The 21,900-nt window shown below is 57.0% G+C and overlaps 1 protein-coding gene across 8 annotated transcripts in view; it reads left to right on the forward strand.

The window, feature by feature from the left end:
* The window catches only part of DGKZ (diacylglycerol kinase zeta), a 32,462-nt gene that overhangs the window by 2,208 nt on the left and 8,354 nt on the right, over positions 1-21,900 (forward strand). For 3 of the 8 annotated variants that reach the window (XM_040639014.1, XM_040639016.1, XM_040639017.1), the window contains exons 2-8: positions 17,109-17,858; positions 18,204-18,312; positions 18,746-18,841; positions 19,161-19,238; positions 20,358-20,414; positions 20,837-20,905; positions 21,805-21,876. In XM_040639014.1, the coding sequence (XP_040494948.1) occupies positions 17,109-17,858; positions 18,204-18,312; positions 18,746-18,841; positions 19,161-19,238; positions 20,358-20,414; positions 20,837-20,905; positions 21,805-21,876 (1,231 nt within the window). Of the gene's footprint in view, positions 1-87; positions 264-17,108; positions 17,859-18,203; positions 18,313-18,745; positions 18,842-19,160; positions 19,239-20,357; positions 20,415-20,836; positions 20,906-21,804; positions 21,877-21,900 lie in introns of those variants that run through there. The other 5 variants (XM_040639015.1, XM_040639018.1, XM_040639019.1 and 2 more) reach the window with 4 other exon arrangements.

Genomic DNA, 21,900 nt, shown 5'->3' on the forward strand with positions numbered 1-21,900 from the left:
CATGGCCGCGGCAGGCGGCGCGGAGCCGGCGTGCTGAGCCCCGGCCGCCGGCCCGGCATGGGCGTCTCCCGCGGGCCCGCCGCCGGCCGGGGCTAGGGCCGGATGGAGCCGCGGGACGGCAGCCCCGAGGCCCGGAGCAGCGACTCGGAGTCGGCCTCCGCCTCGTCCAGCGGCTCCGAGCGCGACGCCGGTCCCGAGCCGGACAAGGCGCCACGGCGCCTCAACAAGCGGCGCTTCCCAGGGCTGCGTCTCTTCGGGCACAGGTGAGCGCGCGACGGCAGCGGGGTGGGCACGGCGGCACCGGGCGCATACCGCGCCGGGCACCGGGAGGCGTCCCTCGGCCGTCTCGGGACTGACACCGAGTGGAGGTCTCCGCCGGGTACCGGCGGTACGGGCTGTCTTGGGTTGGCTCCGCGTCGGGGTCACCCCCCAGCGTCCCGGCACTGGCACCGGCAGCTTAGCGCGCCTCCTCTGTGGTACCGAGACAGGGTCAGATTCCAACTTGCCTGCAGGGTGGGACCGGCAGGTAGGGCCCCCATGACGGGACACTCACCGGTTCTTGGCACTGAGAGAGCAGGGGGCCCTGAGTCCCCTGGCCGCAGTGAGGTTGGGGGGGGCTCACGGCACCCGCCCACCCCCGCGCCTCGGTGGGGCCGTTCGCCTCCCACCACTGCATGGCATCTGCAGAACATGGCCTCTGTTAATACTGTCACAACACATGGCTGTCCAGGAGCACTGGTCGCTGAGCTAACTGCTCATCACTTTAAGCCTCTCCTTGAGGTTGGGTGTGCCTGGCCACCTGTTCTGTATTGCTCTTAATTAGCGGAGAGACCCCCAACCTCTACCTCTGCTAGGCAGTAGGCATTTCTCCCCCTACCCCTATCCGGCTCTTGCTGGGTGAGGGATGGGGTGGGCTGCAGTCTGGAGTCTGTGCTGGCTGTTCAAGCTCCCTCCTGCCCCCTCCTCCGGCACACCAGACGTCACCGTCTTATGCCTGGGACAGGGTCGACCAGGACTCTGGTGAGGAACTGGGGGAGGGTGTGGAAAGATTGAGTGCAGGCAGCTCATGGCATGTGTGCCAGTATTGGCTGGGAGTCGCTTCCTGCCATGCAGCCCTGGTGTAAGGTGAGGGAAGGTGGAGCCCCATGAGTACCCCACCTGGCTCCTTGGGCTTTTTCCTGACTGACTCCTGCCCTTCTCCAGTGGCCAGGGAGCTTGCAGCCAATCAGCTAAGGACCCCAGAGCCAACTCAGGCTGGACTCTGACCACTTGGAGCCTGCCCAAGGCCTCCCTCTCACTTTTCTTCAGTTGCCCTGGCTTTGTGGCATTCGGCACACCCCCTCCCCGAGCTTTGCCCTGACCCTTCCCAGGGTAGACTTTACCCACCATTAACGTGGGCAGTTTTCTCCTGTTGTGCGGGTTGGCGAACCTGTAATGCTGACCTATGCCCTCTGCCAGCCTTACCCTGGCCAGGGCCCTGTTCTTTGTGTCTTTGTCACCAAGCACACCCAGAGATCAGGATTCTCACACTGGCAGATGGAGCTCCGTGAGCTATTGTGAAGCCACACAAGCTTCAATGTCATATTAAACGGGGCAGGGAGCAAGGCTTCCAGTACCTCTGTTTTGTCACCCACAGCCCTACAAGATGGAGCAGTTTACACCCAGCTCTGCAGGATGTAGCCTCCAGTGTTCACAGGCTCCGGAGGGGGAGGGAGGGGCTCCACCAGAGGCTTCCTGTCCCTGCCCACAGGGTACCAAGTGTTGGGCTCTTGTGACCTGTGGCTGTGCCCCTCCTGAAGGGCGCAGGTTTGTGCATGTGGCATGAACGTGAGGCATGTTCAGGGGGAAGAACAAGAAGCAAGAGAACCAACAAATACCTTTACGTAATTCTCTAAGCAGGATAGGTGTGACTTTTCCATTTTTATAGATGAGGAAAAACACAGGCTCAAAGAGATAAGTAGAGTCACACAGCAAGTAAGAGGGAGAGAGATCGTTCGAACTCTAGTCCAAAACCCTTTCTCTATACCAGGTTCCCGAACAGAACATCACAGTGACCTAGGGAGCTTTAGGAAATTCAAATTCCTAGATCTTATCCTTAGCATGCCTGACTCATCAGGTCTGCAGATTGGGCCTGGGTGTTTTTTTTTTAAGCTTCGCAAGTGTTTCTAATACGCTACCAGGTTTGAGGACCAAAGTATTACATCACTCTGGGGATGGTAAGTGATCTGATAGGCTGCTTAATGAGAAGAAAATCCACAGCGACCTCTGGGAGTGTGTAAGGAGTGTCTGCGTAGTAGCACTGTGCTGGGGCAGTGGGGCATTCAGAAATGAATATATTCAGAAAACCCAGTAGAGTCAGGGAGAGGGCAGTGAGGGAAAAGACCTTACTGACAGGCCTGGGAACTCAGAGAATCAGATGCCCACTGGGGCTGACGCCCTCTCCCTTGCTTTGGTTGGAGCGTAGGGGCAGACATTTGGAATAGTACACTTGCTTTGGGCACGGCCCCTTTAATGTATGGTTTTGTTTTTTTTTTTAATCTCGTCCAGCCACGTTTGCTGGTTGCCATTTTCAGGTGCAAGTCCCCAGTGCCCTCGCTGAAGCCAGCCCCTCCTCTCCATCTTTTCCTCAGGCTCCATGTTCATCCGTAACCAGGCTCTTGCTTCTCGTTGAGCTTCCACTCTCTGCATTTACCCCATCCTCACACCTTGGGGCTGCGGGTCCTGATAAGTGAATGGACAGTGGCTAGAAGGGAGAACCAGAGATAACAAATAGATTGGTCGTGGCTGCTGAAGCTGCATTCGGATCTTGGCTTGGTGGTTGAGTTCTGTAATCAGCACTCTGCTGTGGGCTTGGGAGGGGTAGTGGTGGTACGTGGGCCGCGCGTTTGCCATCCCCAATCTGGGCAGGTAGAACAGTCTCTGGATGGCACCCTCTTTGGCATCTTCCTTAAAGAGGTTTTTCCTTAAAGCATGTCTTAGACCCTCACAACTGGCTTCACCCTCTTGGAATCTGGGGAACAGTAAGAATCTCTTCTCTTTTAGCGCAGCAAGACAAAAAGCTGGGTCATGATCCCCCCAGCTCCCTTCCACCTCAGGGATCCTTGCTGGGAACCATCAACCCCTCCCGGAAGAGTTGGTATAGGCCCTGCCCTAATCCCAGGACATATGGGTTTTCCTCTGTCCTTATCCTTCAGATCCTATTGGCCTAGGGGGTGATCAGTCAGAAGTGGGAGGGAAATTGACTCCGTCTCCTGTTCTTCCAGGGCCCATCCTGAGGGAGCATTCGCTTATCCTCTGGCCTGGTCCCAGCAGCCTGACCCTGGGCTGGTCGCACAGCTTGTGGATTAACTGGTTTTGCACCTCAGGGGCATCAGAAATTACTTGGCGCTTCACACACCTAGACATAAGGAGCCCGGGCCTGCAGAGGCCCTGGGAGTCTGAGCATTGGCTCTGCCACCGCTGCCCTTCCTTAGTGCTCAAAGTCACTAGTTCCCAGAGGGCAGGAAATGCACCTGTGGAACAAGTTTGAGACAATAGGTCCCATTTAGAGGTGATGCCACATGGCTCCAAGTGAGCACGGGCCTGAAGTCCAGACTGGTGGAGGGTGCCCGCTGGGCTGCCTGAGCTGAAGTCTGGGGTGGTTTCTGCAGTGGTTGGGGAGGCACGTGTGAGGGACGCCTCTTGCAGAGTCGAGAACCCCTGTCTGCGTGCCGGGTTGTCTGGGAGGAAAGGAGCCTCTTTGCATGGTTTGTCCTACTCAGGCTAAAACTGGGAGTGGCCCAGGTGTCTAGAGGACCAGGTGCAAGTCAGAGTCCCTGGATTCCTGCCAGCTAGAGAAGAAAAAGGGACCGCAGTGGCTGAGCTGTGCATCAGTTTACCCCATTCGGCTACCCCACCCCCCACCCCCGCAATGTCATGTGCCAGCGTGGAGCCAGCCGAGGTTGTGAACTAGGATAGGACTGTCCCGTCTTCCTCTGCTGCCACACGCCTGCCAGTCTCTGGCTTAGAGGTCAGGGGAGGGGATGGGCAACTCTTGTCATTTTCTCTCTGTGCCGTACTCCAAAAAGGTCAAATCTCAGGGTATAGTGCTGCCCCAGCTGGCAAAAGAGAGCAGGAGAGTGGGTATCCTCCCAGGCAAGGACAGAGGAAGGACTGAGTGACCCTAGTCAGAGAAAGCCTAGGCCCTGGGCAGCTAGAGGTTGGGGAAAGAGAATCACACCTGCCCTCCTTGGCTTCCTGGAGTCCTTTCCAGGATTCACCAGTCATCCCCACAAGCAGAGGAGGAAGTGAGTGGGCACACTGGCCCTGAGGCTTGGCCTGTGCTGGGCTCTAGAAGCAGAGGTTGGGTCCCTATATCCCTACAAAGGCTGGAGAGAGTTTCAGGGTCCAGAAGCTGACGGGCAACTTGTCCTTGCAGTATAGCTAGAGCGACACAGGGGGGCGACAGCTACCATTGTGTAGAGGGTGCTGGGAGGGGAGATTCCCCTTCCCGCTAGTCCACTTGTACCAAACACCTGCTGTGGGTGGACCCACAGACATCTCCCACAGGCCAGTTACCTGATACTCTGACTGCTAGGGCAGAGCCAATCAGAAGGAGGGAGAAGGCAGGCTGGGCGGGAGCTTCCACAGCACCTGGCCCAACCCCTCCCCCTCCCTAAAGATTGAGGCCCCAGGATGTGGTCCTGACTGGGCCAAGGTCTTGCAGCTAGTTGGGGCTTTTCTGGGATCCCAACACCAGTCCCCTGACTCCAGTATCATGTCAATTTGTACCACACTCAGGACCCCGCAGCCTTCCTTGTGTCATGAGGAATCCTCGTCTGGCACCGTCCACCCTGCCCTCCACCTGTCCTCCTCCTTGCCCCCTCTGCCTCTCCTGGGGCTGCTGCCGCCACCTGGGCAGTTGTGTAAGTCATCATGGGAGACGGTGTGGGCAAGAAGGGGACACTGCTGCACCTGCATCTGGGCTTACCAGCTCCCCTTGTTCGCAGCTAGGGTTAGTGGGTGCATCTCTGGGTGGTGCCAAGCACTCCTTTCTTGCTCCCCTGGACTGCTTCCTCTGTTTCCTTTGTGGAGCCCCTGATACCCTGAGGGTACCCCCCAGAGTTCTCAGCGTGGGACCTGCCTGGTGCTCTAGTCAGGGCTGGGAGCCTAGGAGGATAGTTTTGGGTGGGAAGAGAGTAGGCCAGAGCAGTGGCCACATGCCCTTGAGGAGCTGTCATTCTCCCCTCTTTCCTTTTTGCCCCCCTTCCTCAGCTGAGACACCAGGGACCTGGCTAGGTGGTGGAGAGCAGGTTTGAGTGAGACCGGGGGGCTTTGTGGCCCAGAGAGAGGAGCAGGAGGCTGAGGACATGAGCACGCCCACCCTCCCCCACACTCCCCTGCATCCAGGTGTGCGATGTGCAGGCTCCTCTTTCTCTGGCAGTTAACAGTTGCCAGAAGTCTGTAAATCTGTCTGTTTCATGTAATCCTTAGAACAATCTCATAGTTGGTTTTATTCCCATTTTACACATGAGAAAGAAAGGCTCAAAGAGGACAGGGGCCTGGCCCAGGATCTCACAGCTCACGCTGGATGTTTTCACAACACAGGCCGTCCGTCCGACTTACTAGCTCCCTTTTCTGTTTTAGTTTCCCATCCCCAAACTGGTAGAGCCTAAAAAGGGGTTTGAGTGCTCTGTGAGATGGAAGAGATTTTTGTCTTGTGTGGGAGTAGAGTGAGACCCGTGAGATGTTCTGCTCCTGGACCCCACAGGAGAGCAAGGCTGGGCTGGAGGTACCCTTGGGCATGGGACTATGAGACTATGAGGGAGAATGGGTTGTTAGCAGGGTGTCATGGGCTCCCTGGCTGGGTGTGGAGTGGAGGGGCAAGTCTGTGATCTTTTATCTTGCTTTCAAAGTGCAGGTTGCAGAAGACTCAAGAGACATGTTCAGAGGAACCCTTGATATCGCCCTGAGGTCACGGGTGGCCTGTGGCCTGTGGCCTGAGGAGAGGTGCTGGGGAGGAGAGCACAGTGCACTGGGCCTCATTTGTACTGAGCGCCTCACGGTGAGAGGTCTGAAGAGAGAGGAAGGGCCCCAGAGCCCTCTCCCTCCCTTTCAGAGACCTCCTCCCCCTTGCTCCTGGCAGAGCGCCAGTCCAGAGCTCCCACGTAGAGGCCTGTCCCCTGCCAGGGCTGAGCCCGATCACAGCACATGCCAAAATAGCTGTCTGGGAGCCTGGGCCTGCACCACCCACGCCCCAGCATCAGCATCTCGCGGGTTAACAGCTTGCCTGGCTCTCCGCCCCCCCTTCCCCAGCTTGCTGACATTTTACTAAGGCGGGGGCGGTTGTGAAAGGGAGCAAGCTGGTTCCTGCTCCCCAGCCCACACAGACACCCCACTGACACAACCTGCCGCCCGCTCACCCTCCTCTGGAAGGCATCCTTTGGGGGGAGACCTTCCGGCCCCACAGACACGGGGTTCCTACTATGAGACAGTGTAAGGAACACAGTTGAGGTTCCATGCCACTGCTGAAACCCATCCACGGAAGACCCAAGGCAACCCCAGGGAACTGTTCTCCCTCTGAGGGGACTTTCTTAAAAATTATTTTAAAAATCTTTTAAAAAACACAAAAGATTTTACAATTAAAAAAACATACAGGGGTCCCACATCAGGCTCTTCCGCTATGAGCCTGCTTCTTCCTCTCCCACTCCCCCTGCTGTGTTCCCTCTCTCGCTGGCTGTCTCTCTGTCACATAAATAAATAAAATCTTAAAAAAAAAAAAAAAAAAAAACATACAGGGGCGCCTGGGTGGCACAGCGGTTAAGTGTCTGCCTTCGGCTCAGGGCGTGATCCCGGCGATCTGGGACCGAGCCCCGCATCAGGCTTCTCCGCTGGGAGCCTGCTTCTTCCTCTCCCACTCCCCCTGCTTGTGTTCACTCTCTCGCTGGCTGTCTCTCTCTCTGTCGTATAAATAAATAAAATCTTTAAGAAAACAAAACAAAAACATACAGAATCATGTAACACCCACCACTTCGTTTGGTCCGATCTTACCATCGTGCTGTATTTACTTTAGATAGGGGTAGAAGCCCCCTGTTTCCCTCCGCAGAGGAAACCACAATCCTGTTTTTTGGTGTTTGTATTCTCATGCCTTTTAAAAATGTTTCCTACATAGCTGTCTCTCCGCAGCAACATACAGGACTGTTCCGTATGGCTTTGCACTTGATTTAAATGGTGTACTGTACATATTCTGAATTCAGGTTTTTTCCTTCTTATCGTTTTGGAGATTTAACCATCTTGAGACATGAGCTCGATGTACCCATTTTTTTTTTTAAAGATTTTATTTATTTATGCGACAGAGATAGAGACAGCCAGTGAGAGAGGGAACACAAGCAGGGGGAGTGGGAGAGGAAGAAGCAGGCTCATAGCAGAGGAGCCTGATGCGGGGCTCGATCCCATAACGCCGGGATCACGCCCTGAGCCGAAGGCAGACGCTTAACCCAGGCGCCCCTCGATGTACCCATTTTGACTGCTGTATACCAGTCCTTTTTGTAGCTGTATGACAGCCTATTTGCCCAGTACCCTGTTGGCGGACAGTTAGGTTGTTGGCAGCATCTCTTCCATTGGAAGCAGTCCTTCAGAGACTGTTCCAGTACACGGTCCTCTTGCGTTCAGCCCACCGGTGCTTGGTTACAGGGTGGTGTATCTTCCCCTTAGATAGTCATTGCCAAGCCATGCTCCAAAGTGGTTGTCCTAATTTTTAGGTCTCTGGAGTTAATTTCCTTTCTTTAAAGTTTTGGTCAACTGTAGAATTGGTTACCATGAACAAACTCTCAAGCTCCCATGAGGAAGACAGCGTGGGTGTTATTCCCCAGGTATCAGATGAGGAAATTGAGGCTCAGATAGGGTGAGAGACTTGACTTGAGGTCCTGTAGCTGGTCAGAGGCAGAACAGAACCCCTCTGGACCTTTGAGTCCAAATCCTCGCAGAAGCTCTTTGTCTCCTGCAACTTCTCCAAGAGATTTTAGACACAGTGCTGGCCTCAAAGGCAGGAAGAGGCCCTGTGTGTGGTGCATGGAAGCAGGGCTGCGGAGTTGGAGGGGGGAGGGGTTGACAGCCGATTCCCAGAAGAGAGAAGATCTTCTAGGGGATGGAGGAGGGAGCAACATGGACAGAAAGCTCAGAGAGGGAGTTAAATTTTGAATGAGGGATGAGGGGGCATGCTGCTCCACACAGATGGGGAATGGGAGCCTGCTGCAGATACAGGAGAAGGCAACGAGAGGTCTCAGCCACGAGGGAAGAAGGACGTGGGGGTCCGGGAGGGGGTTGGGAGACTTGGAGACATATCAGCAACCCCATCAGGGATCGGTTTCAGTGTGTGCCTCTGAGATGCAAGAGCGCAGCCCAAACCAGCAGCGTGTCCACCCAGTGCTGGTAAGAAGGCCGCAGGAGCCGGCCGGCCTCTGGGTTGGCGTGCCCGAAGCTCTTTGCTCACAGCTTCATCCATGCAGCAGAGCCTGGACCATTCACTTTTTCCTCCATTCACTCTTCAGTCCTCGTCCGGCACTTCTAGACCCTGGGGATGCAATTACGGGCAGTTCATGGTCCCCGGGGGCTCACGGTCTGGTGGGGGATACAGACTCGCCAACTAGCGCTGATGGCTGAGAATAACCGAGAGAGGGCCTGAGCGTGGGAGCAGCTAACCCCCCGGGAGAGGGGGCTGGGAGGAACTTTCCAGCAGAGCCAATGTCTGAGCCAACTCTGAAAAGACAAGAGGAAAAAGATGAGAGAGGTCACTAAGCAGAAGAGGGAATGGTATTCCAGATAGACTACCAGCTGCCAGAGACACACGAGCACAGAGAGCCCCGTCCAGAGGTGGGGAGTGAAGGGGTGCGAGCATGGACCTGGACCAGACTCCTGGCTTAGAGTCCCCGCTTTGCCACTTCCTAGCTGTATGACTACAGGCACGTTATTCAATCCCTTTGTGCCTCAGTTTCCTCACCTATAAAACAGGGATAATAATGCTAATAATTTTTATGACGTTCAATGAGTTTAAATTTGTAAAATGCTTAGAACAGTGCCTGGCACAGAGCATGTTGTGTTTCTGTCAAATAAAATGTAAGGAAGTACAGAAGAGATGGGCCAGGAGGCCGACAGGCCAGGCCAGTCCTGGCCCAGGGCTTTGCGTTTTGCCCAGCTGACAGTGGAAAGCCAATCAGGGGGCAGTGGGCACTCTAGAATGAGCTGTGGTGCCGGTGCAGGGATGGCTTGGAGGGAGGCTCTAAAGGAACGAGTCAGTCAGTCAGTCATCGCAAAGACGTTTCTCCCAGGCTTCGCAGGACTCGGGACACGAAGGAGAGATGGGGGTGCTTCAGCAAGGAGCTCAGAGTGGGGGCTTGGGCCTGGGCCCAGCCCCCCAAGCATCTGAGTCACCCTTCCTCTCCCCTCCTTGCCCACCACCCTCATGTTGCCAAGTCCTGCTGTCCAAGTTTTACAAGGAAAGCCATGGAGAGTGTGGAGTGGGCCATGGCCCCTAGCCCCGAAGAGGGCCTCAGCTGGTCACTCTTCAGGTCCTCTGGAGAGGAGGGGAGGGTAGCTGCTAAAACAAAGGTTGTTGCCCTCCCCTTGTGCCCAACAAAGAGAAGTGGCCTGGGCCAGCCTGGGCCCTGTGGTCAGCCCTTGGGTGCGGTACCCAAGGCGGAGGAAGCCCTTCTCTTCCCTTACGGCTCTCGCCCCTCCCCCACGGAATTCCCTTTTCCTTCCTCCTGAGCTGATTGGTGGTAAACACCGGACTCACTGCCAGGCACTGTGCTGGGCATGCCTGAATGCACAAGACCTGGGCCCTGGCCCCCAGGAGCTTGTGGCCTGGTGGCTGCGTGGGAGGAACAAGGCATATGGATTTGAAAGAATTAGGGCTCCCAGGGGTCCAGTGGCAGAGAAGCCAAGTAGGTGGTGTGAGGTGACTAGTGGGAGTGGTGAATTCTTGGCTGGGGCAGCTGTGAGCAGGTGGGAATTTGGTACAAGGTAGGAAGGGGCCAGTATTCCAGGCAGAAGGTGTGCTGTGTGCACGGCCAGATTGGGGGACAGGGTAGGATGGCTCGGTCAGAGCCCACGGGTTTGTGTCAGGACATAGGCGGCTGAGTTCGTGCCATACCGCAGAAGCCACATTTGCCAGGCCAGAGGATTTGGAATTCATTCTGAGCTGGTGGTTCCCAAAATATGGTCCTAGGGGTGCCCTAGACCCTTTCAGAGGATTGGTACGGTCAAAACTATTTGCATAATAATACTTTCAGAGCTGCCCTGGCTCATGCCCTTTTCACCATGTTAACATTTGTATTGAGGGTGCAAAGACAAGGTGGTGTGAAGCGGCTGGAACTTCAGCCCAAACCAAGGCAGTGGCCCCCCCATAAACTAGCAGCTGTTGTATGCTTCACGCTCACAACATCAGAATGCAGTAAAATGTATTAATTTTACAAAGACCAGATCCTTGAGTATACATCTTTTCAAATATTCTGTGTGAAGAAGTGTGAAATCTACGTTAAGGCAGTTTTGCTGCTCAGTGGCAAGCTGTCCTAGTTACGTTTTTTAAGGAACACCGTTTTAACTTGAGAGAACACCTGACAGACAGAACTCTTCAGTATTTGTCAGACATTTTCTCACAAATGAATGAAGTGAGCTTGTTACTTCAAAACCGGTATCAGTATTGGTTGCTAATGATAAAATTTGAGCCTTTGAAAAGCAAAAATTAGAATTTTGGAAACTGTGTATCCACTGTCTAGGGCCTGACAGCTTCCCAGGACTTTCTGATGAGACCAGTAGTGGTGTTAGCAAGTGTGATTTTTTGATTTTGTATAAGGAAATGTGTCAACATTGGGAAGATCTGCATAACTCAGTAAAATATATTTTCCAGTGCTTGATTTTGAAGAATTCAAAATGCGAGATAGACCAGTGAAAGGTTCGTTGATATGGTTTCAGATTCCACATAGCCACTAACCTTTAAGAAATTACCACTTGTCATATTTTGATGGAGTAGCAAAGAACAATAATTGCCAGAAAAGGCTATTAAAACACTCTTTCCTCTTCTAACTACATGTCAGTATGAGGCAGGATTTTCTTCACATACTCAACCAAAACAACATATCACAGCAGATGGACTGCAGAGGCAGACAGGAGAATCCAGCTGTCTTCTATTAAGCCAGAAATTAAAGAGATTTGCAAAAATTAAAATAATGACACTCCTCTAGCTAATTTTTTTTAGAAAGTACAGTTTTTTTTTTTTTAAAAAGAGAAGTGTGTTATTTATGTTAACACATAATGAGTTTATTGGGGGGTTTTGTCTTTTTTTTTTTTTTTTAAGATTTTATTTATTTATTTGGGAGAGAGGGCATACAAGAGCACAAGCAGAGAGGAGAGGGAGAAGCAGACTCCCCAATGAGCAGGGAGCCTGATGCGGGGCTCGATCCCAGGACCCCGGGATCATGACCTGAGCCAAAGGCAGACGCTCAACCAACTGAGGCACCCAGGTGCCCCAAGTTTATTATTTTTAGATGAGTCAATATTTTTTAAATTTCTCAGTCTCAACTTCTAATATGGTAAATAGCAATATAGCTCTTACCCCTGTCAACAAAATCTTTCGGGGATCTTCAGTAATTTTTAAGAGTGTGAAGGGTCGTGGAAGTTTGAGAGCTGCCACTCCCAACCCGAGAGCCAGGAGTGTAAGCTGGCGGGGGCGGGGGGGTGGCATTCTGAACAGGATGGGTGTGACATGGGCTGGCCTCTCCAGGACACAAGCCAGGGCATCTGTGGCAGGCCCCCTTGGCAGGGCCAGGAGACCCAGGATGGACAGTCCCAGCTCGGCCACTTCTGCGCTCAGGCAGCCACAGGCCTCTGTGAGCCTCAGGTGCCGTATTGTTTAGCTGGGACAATAATACCACCCATGCAGGAGAATCACAAGCCTCCCGTCTGATAGTGCTTGTGAAAAAGTGCTTTGTACGTTGTGAAAGACTGGACAGATACCTGTTTTTGTGGTTATTTTGACGGGCGCCAGTGATTGCTATCTCACACGCTTGCCCCAGACCCCAGAACACCTGTCTGGTGGGTATGAGAGGACATTAGGTGGCCAGAAGGGGTGCGACCCACCCCCCACTTCTGCCTCCCCAGGCCTCCTCCAGGAGCCAAGGCAGGAGCTGTGTGTGCTCTACTGGGTGCCAGGTGGAGGGAAGGCTACCGGTCTATTGCTCAGCCTGGCTCTGGGGACTTCGGGACAAGAAGCCAGGAGGCAGGACTGGTGCGCGTGTGCCCGCCCGCCCACCGGCCGCCTGCTTGCTGCAGGGCCTGGAGCCGCCGCTGGGAGAGGAAGTGCAGTTGGTTACCAATCGGGTTATTTTCATAACGGCTGTCTCAGGCTGGGGGGAGGAGGGTGGCGAGGGGGAGGGGGCAGAGGAGCGGCCACAGCAGCTCCGCTTGCTCTCCAAACTAGGACTTGCTCAGCCAGAGGCCGGCAGCCTGGAGCTGGAACCAGAGCCCGGGCTCGCCTGCCCACAGGGACCCCAGGCCCCACCCGCTCGCCCACCTTCTGCCTGCCACCCAGCCTTCCAGATCAGGTCAAAAGGGACTCCCCGCCCCCCAACCCTTCCTTGCCTTCTGCTTCCTCCTTCCTGTATCTGTCTGGGTGGGTCTGGGGAGGAACGGATCAGGGTGGGCCCAGGCACCACCATTCCTGGATGAGGCTCTAAAGCTGATGGAAAAGAGAAGGGAAGGGAAAGGGTAGGCTAGGCTCCTGCCCCCACCAGACTCCGTGGAGGTAAACATTACTGGCCTGCTGGCTGCCTCTCCCATGAAGCCCTGGCCCACCTGCTCCCCGCTACGCTTTGTTTTGTTTTGGGCAGGCTCCTCTAAGCAAGTAAAGACCTTGGGAGAGTGGAGACCCTGTCTCACCAGCCCCCAGGCAGGCCTCCCTTCCAGCTGTCCCCACCTCCTTCCCTCTGACCTTCGGGCTGTGGGAGCAGAGCAGCCAGAGGTGGCTTCTGACCAGTATCCCCCTGGGGAGGCTGCTCCAGGCCCTTGCTGTGGGCCTGCTGGAAATGGGGCCACTGTGCACCATTCCCAGCCTTCCCTGACGAGGGGGTCATGTAGGGTCCTGCTCACAGCCGGGAATGAGAACCCTGGCTGCATCCCACGGGGTGTCCTGTGTGAGCACCTCTGGGGGCCACGCCTGGCACGAGGGGCAGAGGGCATCTTTTACAGCATGAACAGATACCCAGGTGACTCTGGCTGCCAGGCTCTATTCTTCATGTGGTGGGTAGTGGCCACCCCAGGTTCTCCTGCTTCCCTTTCTGGGTTCGCACTCCCGCCGTGGGCAAAGACAAACCGCAGGAGATGGCACGATCCACATGGCCTTGTGTCTGCTGCAGGTGTAAGCCCTGCCATGCCCCTACCCTCTGCCAGGTATCATCAGGTACTTCATCAGAACCTCCCTTATGCCAACCTTCTGAACTAGGTGGTATCATCCCCATTTTGCAGAGGAGAAAGTTGAGGATCAGAAAGGTTAGTTGATCCACACCCGGGAAAGCAATGGCAGATGCAGGGTTCCAAAGCCCTTGGGCTTTTCCACTTGAAACTAACATAGGGTGTGAGATAGTCTGGGCTGGGAGGCCAGGAGTCTGGTTCTTTCTAGCTAGTAGCAAAGCTGGGGCGCTCATGCTTGCTCACCCACTGGCAGCTGCCCCTAGCCACACTCGCTGCTGTTCATCGAGGGCACATGGCTGGATGCCGCCATGTGTGTCTCTCCTGTAGCATCCTTTGTCCTCCCTAGGCTCTCAACAGCCAGCTGGAGGTTCGTGGAACCCTTGAGTCCTTTCTCATCCTGTCCCCTTCGGGTGTGACAAGCTTCCCTCGGGTCCCCCATGAGAAGGCTGAGGAGTAGCCGTTTTGCTCTGCTGTTGGTGTCAGAATCCTGTGGGGCCGCCTCCAGTGACCTTTACACGTAGCGTGTGGTCTGCTGAAGATGGCAGACATTGCGGTGAGACGACACTGCTGCTCAGGGCTGTGCTGTGGGGAAGGGCTGGGACAGGCCTGAGGTCAGGCGGGGCTTCTGACTGGACCCAGCAGAAGCCTCAGCAGAGATAGGAAGTCTGGAATCAGGCTGTTGCTGACCAGAGGACAGAGGTTTCTATGGAGACCAGAGGAGCAGGAAGCATGGGGCCTGGGGGGAGGGGGCATTGGGAACATAGAGATAGAGGCATGGGGGCCTTGCAGGACTACTTGTCATAAAATATCAATTCAGCCAGTCTTGAAGCCTCCTTGGACAAACAAGGAAACTGAGGCACGTGTGGGGACAGCTTTGCACGTGGTCACCAACACCGGCCTGGCCTAGCCTGCTTTGCTCCCCACTCGCAGTGACTGCACCGCCAGGCAGCCGATGAGACTCCTGGACGGTTGGACTTGGGGCTGCCCCTCGGTGTGTGGCCCAGAGCGCTGTGGGAGCACCTGTCAGCTGCCACCCTGTCGTGAGGCGGCCCCTGCCTCCTGGCCACTCTTGTCAGTGTGGGTCCAGGGCAGCGGGCAGGGCCCAGACCTCATCACTGCTCACAGAGAGCCCGCAGCACCTCCCCCCTACTGACTGTGGCCTTCTGTTTTCTGGGTGACACTAGCATCAGGCGGTGTGTCCGGGTGACTAATCTCCTCCAGGCCAGGCAGCTGTCACAGGGCGGCCTGACCAGACGGGCGGGGAAAGCTGACACCCTGGGGGAGTGCTGGCAGGCCAGCGCCCGGGCAGCAGTGGGCAGCCAGGCCTTCAGGCTTCTCTTCCTGGGTGCGGAGCAGACTGGAGTCCGGCAGACCGGGTTCAGGTCCGGGTTCTGCCACTGACCGGCCTTGTGACCTGGGGCGTGTACTGCCCCTGTTCAGGCCTCGTCTCTGTAATGGAGCCGCTGATCCTACCCGCCTCGCAGGGCTGTGGTCGGGATCAAGTGAGACGATAAATGAAAGTACTTAGCTCGGGGCCTGTCTCGCCGTAGGCGTTCAGTCAATGGGGCCGTTGTTGCTCTTATTAGGGTTCCCCTCCCTGCGCCATCCCCCCTTAGTCTCAGTCCCATGGCCCCAAAGGAAAGACCCTACTCTCCACTGAGGCTCTGGGGTACAGGCTTTGCCTTCACGCAGACTTGGGTTCCATTACTGGCTCCCCATTGACTCGCTGTGGACTTCGGGCAAGGTATGTCCTTGTGCCTCAGTTTCCCATCAGGAACATGGTAGGATGCAGTACCTATTCTTCCACATTGCTCTGGTTTATAAAATGATATGTGTGCTTGTAAAGGGCTTAGCAGAGTACCTGGCTCATTGGGGGCACTCAATAAACGTTAGCTGTGATGATAATTGATTTTAGTAGGAAGCCGAGAGCTCTCTGCCCTCGCCCGTTCTCCTACCCGCAGAGCTTAACTCCTGCCTTTCGCCTTGTCTCCTGCAGAGGCTGGGGACTGTAACAGGCAGTCTCGAGCACTGCTTCCCCAGGCACACTGCCAATCACAGGAGCTTGGACACCTTGGCCCCATGTGCCTCTCCCTGAATACCCCCACACCCATCCAGGGCTTCCGCCTGGCGTTGCTAGCCCAGACTCACATGCTTGTTGCAGATTAGAGTGGGTGAGTGGGTGGTGGGAGAAGCAGGCAGTAGACACGCACGCAGCCCGGGCCTGAGTGCTCAAGCCGAGCGTCCACCGCCGTTTGTCCAAGGCTCACACCCACCATGCCTGACTTCTGCCAGACCCTCAGCAGGTGGGCGTGTTTCTCTTGTCGGCCCCAGGCACATGTCCCATGGCTGTGGCTCAGACCTCTCTGTGGCTGCCAGGGCCCGGGAGATCACCTGATGGCGGGGCACAGGCATCCCTGGGCATTCTGGAGGCATTCCCCCCAAGCTTCCCAGGCTTCCTGCCCTTCCCCCACTGTTCGGAAGCAGTGAGGGTGCAGGAATCCCAGCAGCCTGTGAAGAAAGGGCAGCCGGGGGCAGGTGAGCTGGCGAAGGAAGCTGGGCCGGTGTTCAGGAACAGGTCAAGGGAGGATGGTTTGAGTAAGGGTGCTCCGCGTGGGTCCTGCCTCCCTCCAGGAGGGCAGTCTGGGGCGGAGAGTTGGAGCTTCTAGCATTGGCGCCTCGGACAAAGTGCAGTTCACAGGCTCCCTTGGCAGGAGGGCTGGAAGGGTTTTCAGACATCACCCGTCAGCCGGTACTTTCACACATGGGAGATCCGGACTGGGCCTCTGCAGAAGGCTAAGACAGAGCAGTCTACCAAGAAAGTTCTTTCTTTTAGCCCCTCAGAGGTAGAGACGCACACCCAGAACGCACCCGGAAGGCTTTTCTCTTGGCTCAGGCCTCTTGTTTCTCCCCGTACAGCGTCCTCCTGCATGAGGCCTGCGGTGGCTCTCCCTCTGTGCGGCTCTCCTCCAGTCCTGAGGGCCTTGGTCCCCAGGGTCCTTTGATCCCGAAGTCAGATCCTCTCCATTTCTAGTGCCGCTCTCAGCCTCAGCCCACCACTGGGGCTGAGAGAGTCTGGGGGTCTTATCCAGACTGAATTTCTTTTCAGAGGGCCTCGTTGTATTCTCGTAGCTTAGTTTGTGCCACGTCCCAGGAGGGGACCCTACACCCAAGCTGCCCCGAGTAGCCAAACAGAGGCCCCAGGAGAGGAAAAGAAAAGGCTTATCCTTGGCCCCTCAGTCTGTAGAGGCCGACTGCAACCTGGAACCCAGGGCTGCGGGCTTCCAGCTTCCTTTTTTCCTTTTCCATCAGCTTCAGGCTGAGGGAATCAAAGGCCAGGGCTTTGTGGTTTATGGTGCCTGGACAGGGGAGCCGCATGGGAAGCGGGGAGCCCCTTGTACCCGTTACTCCTGGGGCAGCATTGGGTATGACTGGGGAGGGTGTTAGTGCTTCCAGCAGTGGTAAATGTGGGCTCCCCTGTGGACTCCGTGGTACCCTCACACACCGTGTTTCTGGAGGTCAGAGGCCATGGACCCTCCCCCATCCTCTCTGTGTCCCTTCTCTGTGTCCCTTCTCTGCTCAAGGGCAGAGGCTGTGACTGGGCTTCTGGGCGCAGGATGGGCCATAGCCTGGCCCAGCCCCTGATGCTCCCGGTCTCTGCCCAACAGCCATCCACCTGCCCCTGCCATGGAGACCTTCTTTAGGAGACGCTTCCAGCGGAAGGCGCCAGGCCCCGGGGAGGGGCAGCGGCGGCCCAGCAGTGTGGGGCTGCCCACAGGCAAGGCCCGGCGCCGCTCCCCTGCCGGGCAGGCCTCCTCCTCACTGGCACAGCGGCGCCGCTCCAGTGCACAGCTCCAGGGCTGCCTCCTGAGCTGCGGGGTGGGGGCCCGGGGCTCCAGCCGCCGGCGCTCCAGCACTGTGCCCCCAGCCTGCAACCCCCGCTTCATCGTGGATGAGGTGCCCACCCCCCAGCCTGCCGCTGTTGGGCCGCAGCTTTTGGGCACGCCCCTGCTGGTGGCTGGGCTCATAGGCATGCATGAGGAGTCGTCCGCTCAGGAGGAGGACGTGACCATTGCGGCATTGAGAACCACCCAGCCAGGCACCAAGAGACCAGGGCCCTCCTCACACCAGGGCACCCTCGTGCCCATGCTTCGCTGCCTGCGCCGGCGCCGAGCCTCCTCCCACCTGCTCCCCGCTGACGTGGTGTATGACCGTGCCCTCTGGGGCCTGCACGGTTACTATCGGCGCCTCAGCCAGCAGCGGCCTCCAGGCCAGCACCCCGGCCCTGGGGGCCGAAGAGCCTCAGGCACCGCAGCTGGCTCTCTGATGCCCGCCCGCGTGCGCCCGCTGTCCCGCAGGCGTCAGGTAGCCCTACGGCGCAAGTCGGCAGGACCCCAGACCTGGAGTGCCCTGCTTGCGTAGGTATAGCTGCGGCCGGCAGGGCAAGTATGCAGACCCCAAGGGGGCGGGCCTGAAGGAAGGACCTCCAGGCTCGGCCTGGCCTGAGGGCCCCCCCCTTTGGGAATAGCTCCAGACAGTGCCTGGAAGCCAGTGCACCCTACAAGGGCTGTGAGGAGGGCTAAGTCTCCTGCAGAGAATCTCTCAGAGTCCTAGGCTGCCGTGGGGTGTCCCCTGCCCTCTTCATGTCAGTCCCTGTCTTGGCCAGGGGTTGAAGTCACAGTGAGGGCAGAGATCCCAGGTAAGGGGGGAGGAAGCAGAGTCACCAGGTGCTCAGCTGGCCTCAGCGGTCTCCTTTTCTGCAGGAAAGCCATCACCAAGTCGGGCCTCCAGCACCTGGCCCCCCCTCCACCCACTCCCGGGGCCCTGTGCAGCGAGCCAGAGCGGCAGGTCCGGAGCACTGTGGACTGGAGCGTGAGTGGCAGGGTGCTGGGAGGGCGGGATAGGTGGGTACCAGCCCCTGCTGGGCTTGGGACCACAGAGCGGTTGGAGGTGGAGGGAGGTGCTGAGGGCAGCTGCGGGAGGAGCCCATGGGCAGGGCAGACCTGCTGGGGTGGCCATGTTTGAGCCAAGCCCTCAAGAGCAGGGACAGTGGGAAGAGTGCCTGGCTGGCTCTGTTGGTGGAGCCTGCGGCTCTTGATCTTGGGGGTTACTTAAAAAAAATGTTTTTAAATCTTCAAAAAAATAAAAAAGAGCAGGGACAGTTGGGAAACAGGATGGAGCAGAGTAGATTGTGGGGCCGGAGCGGGTCTGTCTTGGGAGAGAGGTGAGTTGGTAGGGCAGGGCAGGAACTGACGGATGGGCTGGGTAGCAGGTTTGTGCTGACCGTGCTCATCTCATGGTCTAGGAGTCCGCGACGTATGGGGAACACATCTGGTTCGAGACCAACGTGTCCGGGGACTTCTGCTATGTTGGGGAGCAGTACTGTGTAGCTAAGATGCTGGTGAGTGAGCTCTGGGTGGCATGCCGCCCCCTGCTGGTGGAGCGAGTCTAGAAGCCTGTGGGCTGACTTCTGCTGGCCCGACAGCTGTAGCCCTTTGGAGGGGAGGTGGGAACAAGAGCTCACCTGAGCGCCCCTGCTGAGGGCTGCCTGCGGAGGGCAGGAGGAATGGGGCTGTGTTCAGATGCCAGGACCGGGCATGCCCAGTGAACACACAGGGCAGCTGTGCTGGGACACATGAAAGGATTTCTCTTCCTGCCCTGGGGCAGCATCCTGGACGGAGTTACCTGGTGCGTCAGGGCCCTCTCTTCGTTTTCTGCAGCAGAAATCCGTGTCCCGGAGAAAGTGTGCAGCCTGCAAGATCGTGGTGCACACTCCCTGCATCGAACAGCTGGAGAAGGTGAGGATGGGCGCTCAGCCTTTCCCGCCCCTCCCCTTTGGGTGCCAAAGGCATCTGAGTGCACACACGTGTGCGTCTCTGCACGCATATTCACGTTACAAGCGTCACTTGCCAAAAGTGTCCCAGCCTGCGTGGTGGTGAAGAGCCAGAGACCCTGGAGCTGAAATGGCTGCATTTGAATCCTGTCTCCCCCCCACTTTTTATCTGCCTTATCCCCATTGCCCAGAACAAGCCTGGCAGTGAGTGAGGCTCACTGACTGTGTCAGTGGGGTGGATTCATGACTGACGGCCAAGACACCATTTTATCCGCACCTAAGTTCACATTTAGAAGGGCCATTGTCTTGCTGAAGCTTGGCTCTGTCCATTACACACTGCTGCTCTGGAGACCTTTCCCTAAGGACTGTGGTCCGTAGTGTGTCGACAGCTGGTGTCATGTCTGGGCCCCGTGCTTCTAAACGGAAGTAGAGGGGACACTGGGGAGGTAGGTCCAGGCAGAGGGTGGGAGGCAGCAGAAATCCCAGTCAGCACGTGGGAAAGCCTGGAGGACTAGGAATAGCATGAACGAGGCTAACGTGGGCCACTTGCCCCAGCCCGACTCCTAGAGTGAGGTTTCCCCGCAACTGTGCTGAGGCTGACGGAGGGACAGTTGGGAAAAGAGAAACAAACACAGCCCCAGGCGTTACAGAACACAAGGTGGAAATCAAACCAGTTTCCACAAATGAGCTAATGGTCTCTGGGGACCAGCCAGCACAAGTGTGCAAGCAAGGATCAGGTGCCTGCACGTGCCTAGGCTGGGAGCACTGGAGGGCAAGGGAAAATCTGGGAGGAGTAAAGCATGCTGCCTTTTAGTGGGGGAGGGGGACACAAAACTCCCAGTGTCCCGCATCCCAGGTACCGACAGAGGAAGGAAAGGGTCCTTCTGGCTGGTGGAGAGGAGGCAGGGGTGCAGGAGGGCTTCTGAGCAGAGATGTCTCACATTCTGAGGGCTCCCGGGACGATTTGGGGCTATCCTTGCCTTGTGAGGATGACTGAGTGACACTTTCCTGGAGAAGGTGGCTGGATGCCTGACCCCCTGAAAGGAGGTTCTGACATTTGGGTGGGCATTGCAATGTTCCGCAGATAAATTTCCGCTGTAAGCCATCCTTCCGTGAATCAGGCTCCAGGAACATCCGTGAGGTAAGTGCCCAGGGTAGTTATGGGTAAGGAGGCCCCGGGTGTCCTGAGTGGACTTCTCCACAGTGTCTCCAGAGTGCCACCAGGGACTTGGCCCCTTTGAGGCTGCTCTGGGGCCCAGGGAGATGCAGGGCTGAGGCTCTGAGAGGGTCTCGATGGGGAAGGCTTGGCTGGCCCTGCCTGCAGATGGGAGGTGAGGCCCTGCCTGCCTCTTTTGCCTCCTCTCTCTTCTCCCCTGGCTGGCGCCTCGGCCCCCACCTCGAGGCCATGGAGAGAAGTCTCCAGCCGCCCTGCCCTCACACACGCTGCTGCAGAGAGCTTCCTGCAGCCCACGCCGCACGTTCATACATTGAGGGGTGCAGGCCACGCTCAGGGCTGCGCCTCTCCAGGCCTCGCTGTAGTGATATTCTCTCCTCCTCCTCCAGCCAACCTTCGTGCGGCACCACTGGGTACACCGGCGGCGCCAGGATGGCAAGTGTCGGCACTGTGGGAAGGTGAGGCTCTGCCCCGGGGCCAGGCTGCTACCCGCTGGACCCGGACCCTGCGGCCCCCCGAGCCTCAGGCTGTGCATCCAGTGTGACCTGCCCGCCGCTGACGGCGTCTCCTGCGTGCAGAGTCCCGGGGTCACTGCCAACCTAGCTGAGGTGCCCAGTCAGTCCCAAAACACCCAGGTCTCTGGACGGAGCAGGAGAGCAGGGAAGCAAGTTCGCTTCTAGTGCCGTGTAGCTGCCTTGAAGCCGTGCGGGAGCCCCTGGGAATTGTAGAGACTCACTCGTTTGCTTGCTCAGCCCTGTTGGCTGCCGAGCACTGAGCGGGCGAGTGAGGGCCCTGCCTTCCTGGAGGAGAATGTGGCTTGAAGATAGACTGCGGGCAGTCTCCCTGAGCACAGCCCACAGTGCGGCGGTCACTTCCTCCCTATCTGCTTCTGCTCTGTTTCGCTCAGTAAGCGCAGGCTCTAGCAGGTGGCGGGGCCTTGTCCCTCTTCCCTCTGCTCACTTTCAGTGCCGAGCACAGTGTCAGGCAAACAGCTAGGCCCTTGGTAAATGTCTGGGGAATGAACAAGGGAATGAACGTGACAGGTGCCGTTAAGAAGCGTGAAGCGCTCTAAGTGTATACCGGGGGACCTCGGGGTCTGGGGTCAGGAAGGGGCTCTCCACTGGCAGGAGTTAGCTGTGGACCCTTTCTGGCAGATCGAGCGTGTGCACCCAACTGCTTTGCGGTTAGCTTCAGAGAATTGCAGGCCTCCCTGCTCCAGGGGCTTATTTTGTAGTTGTTTCCGTTTTTAAAAATGGGCTCAGTTTCCCTGGGTGGGGAGAGGTTGGCCACGAGAGAGGGGCTGGGCCTGCTGCTCTGGGCCCGGCTGCTGGTGCCCCAACCACCCTCTCCACCCTAGGGCTTCCAGCAGAAGTTCACCTTCCACAGCAAGGAGATTGTGGCCATCAGCTGCTCCTGGTGCAAGCAGGCAGTGAGTGGTGCTCGCCCCACCCCC

The sequence above is a fragment of the Ursus maritimus genome, unplaced genomic scaffold (genome assembly GCF_017311325.1).
Source record: "Ursus maritimus isolate PB19 unplaced genomic scaffold, ASM1731132v1 scaffold_23, whole genome shotgun sequence".
In the NCBI taxonomy this organism is placed as follows: domain Eukaryota; kingdom Metazoa; phylum Chordata; class Mammalia; order Carnivora; family Ursidae; genus Ursus; species Ursus maritimus.